The 6,078-nt window shown below is 35.9% G+C and overlaps 1 protein-coding gene across 1 annotated transcript; it reads right to left on the bottom strand.

The window, feature by feature from the left end:
• Positions 1–3,842: 3,842 nt before the first annotated feature.
• On the bottom strand, positions 3,843–4,364 carry LOC116130632 (zinc finger BED domain-containing protein RICESLEEPER 2-like). The gene has a single exon (XM_031416370.1). The coding sequence runs from the start codon at positions 4,362–4,364 to the stop codon at positions 3,843–3,845; it is 522 nt and encodes a 173-aa protein (XP_031272230.1).
• Positions 4,365–6,078: the final 1,714 nt, after the last annotated feature.

The following is a 6,078-nucleotide window of genomic DNA, read 5'->3' as shown; positions in this document are numbered from 1 at the left end:
TGACAACAATGGAGCAATTGCTCAAGCCAGGAAACCAAGGTCTCATCAGAAATCCAGACACATACTCAAACGATTCCATTCATCAGAGAGATAGTTGAGAGGAAAGACGTGCAGATTAGCAAAGTGCATACTGACGACAATCTCGCAGATCCACTAACAAAGCCTTTGTCGAGCAGAAGCATGACAGGCACTTGGATCATTGGTATTAAATATGAATGATTGGCTATAGTGCAAGTGGGAGATTGTTAGAGTAGATGCCCTAGACCAATCAATTATTGTAGAATTGACTCTTTGTAATAATGTTCATTAATCAATAAAAGGCATTTTATTCTATATCGCATAAATCATTATTATTGCAATATGTTGATATATGTCCTTAGAATGGTAGAACCGTGACGAAGGTATCAAGTGTTTCAAATCTTGAAGTGAGAACCCTATGAGCACATATGGTGGCCATTCTAGAAAGTCCGTAGCCCCAGTATTATTCTGAACTAAGGGCAAGATAATACGGTAAAGCTATCATAGTGTTGAACGACCCTGTCGAAAGGCAGTGACTGATCTCATGTGCAAGGTTGTGGTGAACACCTGGTGCAACACATGTGTGTTTGTTGTAGGCGATTACACCACAGCAAGTTCACTGGAATGACCCACCAGAGGATTCCATATGGATGGTAACCCCAGTGTTTATGGAACAAATCTCTAACGATGGTGGTGCATGTGATCCTTAGACTTGAGATCACGGAGCGCCTTGTGCACCGATTGGTGTAGTTGACACTAGTATACGAGTTCTTATCAGAGTTGTCAATACGGTGGTGATTGGCTACATCAAGGAGTGTATCAAGACTATGGTGGATTGACAGAGGATTTATCACTCCCGGTACGGGAGAAAAGTTATCTCACGGCGCAATTCAGTATATGGCAATGACACTAAAATTGTGGCCACAGTGGGATGAGTTGTTGCTCTATCCAGTTATAATAGGGTCATTGGTCCAGAAACTGAATAATAATATCGAGAGTAACCGAAGGTTGACACTACTTCTATGCTTCATCTCGTCGAGATAACGTATGATGAAAGGATCGAATTGCACGGTAACCATATGCTTGACAGTAGCTACTTTGCTGAATCCGAATCTATGGGTGGCCATGATGCCTTGCTAGGGGCCAATCTTGGTCTGTGTATGATGAGCGATTAATTGGTGTTAATCGCAATACTATACACTGCCGATATGATGAGGAGCCTAAGGGTCACACACATAGAAGACAATTTAAGATGCAAGAAGAAAGAAGGGCATTTTCGTCTTTAAGGCGAAAGGGTATTTGGTAATTTCACAGTGCAATTAAATTTGCTGAGGTCGTAGCTTTATTTAATTTGTTAGAAAAATTAAATAAGTGAAATTACGTTTAAATATGTGTTCGCACCTATTTAAATATATTATCATTATTTTTAATGTTAATATATATATATATATATATATATATATATATTAATTGATTTTATTGAGATAATGATGGAAATTAAAATAAATCAAATTGGGAGTGTTTGGCAACATGGGGCGTTTGGGTTGGAGCCCAAGCCTATCCGTATGGGATTAGGGCAAATGATTAACTATAAAAGAAAAGTGTGTGTGTTAATTAAAGACATGAATTGATTTCTTCAAAAGAAAAATACACACAGCAGCCCTTTTTGCTTCTCCCACGGCAGGAACACCAAGTGCCTAAAATCAAATCCATGATTTTGTTTTCTTCTTAATCTTGAAGCCAAAAAGGATCGGCAAATCCCTTTGGTTCTTTTAAGATTGTCTTCGTGTGGACTACGCAGGTTCGATCCTACACTTGGATCGGTAGCAAAACGTTCGTCGAAAAATTTGGAGGAGCTTTATCGTGCGTTTGTTCTCTTAACTCATGTTAATTATGCAGATTTTTTAATATAAATTGTAAAATCATACCCTTGATCTTGGTCATGTAAACGATCCTGTTATATATTTTTTTTTGTTCCGCTGCGTCATACGGGACCGTTACAAATATATTAGATGCCAAGCTTTCCATTTCAATCCCACAACCTATTTGGCAAACACAACAACTAAGCCTTCATGTATTTGGCAAACAACTCAATCTCAACAATAATCATTTCATCATACTATTTACCATTTACCAGACTGGTTCTGTTACAACAAATTAAGTGATGTGAACTAATGTTTTTGTTTGGTTCACTTTACTTAATTCATCTTTCATCAAAACAAAAAGGGGACTATATACAAATTTAATCCCAAAACATCAAAATATAATGTTTCATCAAAATATGGCTATATGTTGGGCAACTACATCCCAAAACCATTCTTGCCCCACCCATGAAAACAAGTGAAGTACATAAGTACATAAAGATGAATATGCGAACCAAACAAAAAATCAATCAAGTCAAACCTACACAATCCTGCTGCCACAGCCAATGGCATGCAAGGGAATCAAACAATCTACTAATTCCTATCTACTGATTCCCATCAATTGACGGGATAGGAAGAATAATCTCCAAGTGGTCTTGCTCTTTCTGAAATGAAAAAAGAAATAAAAATTAAATTTAGGTTAACATAAAGTAATTGTAACTATTGAGTTGCACAAAAAATAGAATCAATGGAACCTACTTAGCACCCTTTCTTCACTCTGTTCAAAGATCGACACCAATCTCATCCACATATGAGCATTTCCACTGTGTCGGGAGACAAAGAAGCTCGATAAATGTCAATAACCTTACTCTCGGCACTGAATGTAGACTTTGAAGCAACCGTAGTGATTAGGATGGCTAGTATCTCATGAGCCATCATAGACAATATAGGGTACTTGGTTGAATTTGCCTTCCACCATTGTAAAGCATCGAATGCCTCACGATCCCCCACGCACTTATGACACCCCTCTCACAAATAACAATCCAACTTAGACTTACTTGGCTTAATAATCTCAACCACATCCAAAAAATTGCTAAAATCATCCCAACTTACGGCTCCCACAACAGTTGCCTCCTCACCAACGGCTCCAACTCCATCCCCTACTATTGGAGGCCCACAGGCAATAGTATAAGCTTTATTAGCTTTAACATACTCCTCATATAGCTCATACAATGCATCCCAAACAGTTACAGTATTTGCCCGGGCTTCTAACTCAGAATACATCTTAGGGAATGCCCACTAAATTACCCTCATTTTCAACCGAGGATCCAATACAGCACCCACAAACATCAACACATTACATTCCCCCCAATACTTATCAAACTTCTCCTTCATCTTTCTTACCATGTTTCTAATAAAGTCATCTTCGTCTTTACTCTTACTATCCAACATCATTTTCTCTAGACACACCTCATTTAGAAATAAATTAGATGTCGGATAATCACTCCCTGAAATGAGATTAGTTGTACCACTAAAAACCTTTAAAATGTCCCACATTTTCTCCATTTTCTCTCAATCCTCATCTTGCAGACAATAATGATAACTTTTATCCCTTTCTTTCAATCAGGGAAAAACTTTTTTGAACTTAATTGCTACCAACATTTCATATGTCGAATTCCATCTTGTTTTAAAATGTAGAATAAGCTTCCCAAAAGGAAATTTAAGTTGTTGAACAATCTCAAAAAAAAAAAAAAAAAAAACCTTAATCCTACTCTCTAAAGCATTGATGTATAAGACACTCTCATGGATGTCGTCAATGATATGCCTAATCTGATAAAGTCCATCTTGAATAGTGATGTTTAAGATATGGGCAAAACATCTTACATTAAACAATTTACCTCCACAAATCAGATCCCCGTAACTTCAAAATTTTCCCTTAGAACTCTGCAGATTGCAACATCATTACTCGTTATCCACTAAGATAGTGTACACCTTATTTTCAATCCCCCATTCCATTAGGTACTTGGAAATGGAATCAGCAATTGCAACACCGATACGAGGAGGAGGTAAATGAACAAAGTTCAAGACATGTCTATTCATCCTCCAATTACCATCTATCAAATGCCCAGTGAGCACCACATACTTCATCTTCTGATTGCCGGAATTCCATAAATCTGTAGTCAAACTAATATTTGTCACATTCTTCAACAACGTCTTCAACTTCACTTTCTCACTTTCATATACCTTTATACAAACATTTTTACAGGTATGACAGGAAACCAGACTCCATTCGAGAATCCTATACTTCATCATGTTGTTCAAGCCATCTTCCTCCATAACTGAAAATGGATGCTCATGCATAAGCACCCAATGTGTGATAAGTTCCCTCATCTTCATCATGTCGAACTTTCCACTTAAAGCAGGCAAAATAGAAGTTCCAACATCAAAACTGACAACAGGAAAAGTAATATGTTGTTGCCTCATGGAAGCTATTCTCTTTGAACACCGTTTTAAATGTCTATTAAACTGGGTGGTGGTTCTGGTGGCATTAATACACAGCTTGGCTTTGCAATGGATACACACTACCTTCTTTGTACCATTCGAGAGAACCACCTCCTTAAACTTTGTCCAAACCACTGATGTTTTAGCTCTCTTTCTCCTTTGAATTGGATTTCATTCTCCCCACCATTATCTAGGCTACTAACACTGTGTTCCGTATTTATAGTGGTCTGTTTCAAGTTATGCTTATTGTCTGGTGTAATTGTAATTGTATCTTGCTCTGTAGGGGTGCTTGAGGTACTATCGTCCATCTCCAAACCTATAATACAAAATAAAAACAAAGGTGTTAGCTTTTCTTATTGATATATATTTGAAGTTTTCGAAATCAAGGAACATTAAAGTTATTTGATGATGAACACCCATTTCTATTAACCATGAAAAGATGGTTCTTTATTTAGAACCATCTTTTCATGGTTAATTATCACATGGATAATGTTTATCGCAATCCAATTTAACAAAACACAAAATCAAAACCATTATTTAAAACCTGAATTGGTTATTGGTCTGAATCACTAAAGTTTTCTATTACTTTACTTGAATGATAGGCCCTTTGATTTATCAATTTATGATGTTTTCAATTGAAGCAATTATAGCTTAGAGTCGATCAAAGTATTTAATGAGAAAATGACATAACTTCATTGGATTGAATTTTTTTTTATTTTTTTTCTATAGACTGTATGCTTGCTGGTCTTAAATTGATGAGAAATTGAGTTGGTTGTGAACTTTTGTGGTGAATTGAATTTGATTTGTAATAGTTGATTATGGGGGTGTGATTGTAAAAAATGAAAACTGCAAAAATTACGAGGGTGTAACTGTCGAAATTCAAAGCTGAAGCGAACAATATAGATACCCGCGGGTCCACCCATACCCACATAGGGTAGGGTCCAAGTCCAATTTTTAGGGTCCATTTAGATCTACCCGTTTTTGGCTCGTACCCGACCCACCCGCCCGTTTTGCTAGGTCTACCCATGAGCCACTTGACATTTCATTGTATGGTGTTGGCCTAGTAACATTGCCGGGCAGAATTCAGTATTGTAATTTCCTATGACCAAATGAACAGTTCAAAGATTAGATCTATAAGATATTTAATACCATAGTATGTTATAAAAATCTTTTGATCTTGTAATCCAAGTCTACAAGGCATTAACATCAGTTAAGATTATTATCAATTTGAGAATACTTTTTTGAAAAATCAAACAAAAAAAAAACATAAATTTTATTTATATTAATAAATGAATACTTTTATTAATAAAAAGTACAAAAAATCTATTTATCGATAGAAAAATACTCGTTAATTTATAAAACCTGTATAATTTCTTTTTAATATATGACATTTTTTAATTTCTTTTGACCAATAATAAGCTCATGGGATTGGTCTTCACTCTTCAGCATCGAAAACTAAACAAACATTTGCTCTTCCCAAAAAGGAGTTCATCCAACCGTATGTTTCCAATACGGCTAATTGCTGCCCAATTTTGACCGTAGACTATTCACTATTACATTGAATATATTTCCATAAAATCAAAGACAAGAATAAGAAGGGAAAAAAAAAAAAAAACCCAGATTTTTAATCACTGAATGTAAATCTTCCGATATTATGTTTGTAATATGAATTATTAAACATAAAACGCCGCAGTTT

This window comes from Pistacia vera, unplaced genomic scaffold, assembly GCF_008641045.1.
Source record: "Pistacia vera cultivar Batoury unplaced genomic scaffold, PisVer_v2 Contig1060, whole genome shotgun sequence".
Classification (NCBI taxonomy): domain Eukaryota; kingdom Viridiplantae; phylum Streptophyta; class Magnoliopsida; order Sapindales; family Anacardiaceae; genus Pistacia; species Pistacia vera.
This window is presented reverse-complemented; position numbering and strand designations above follow the sequence as displayed.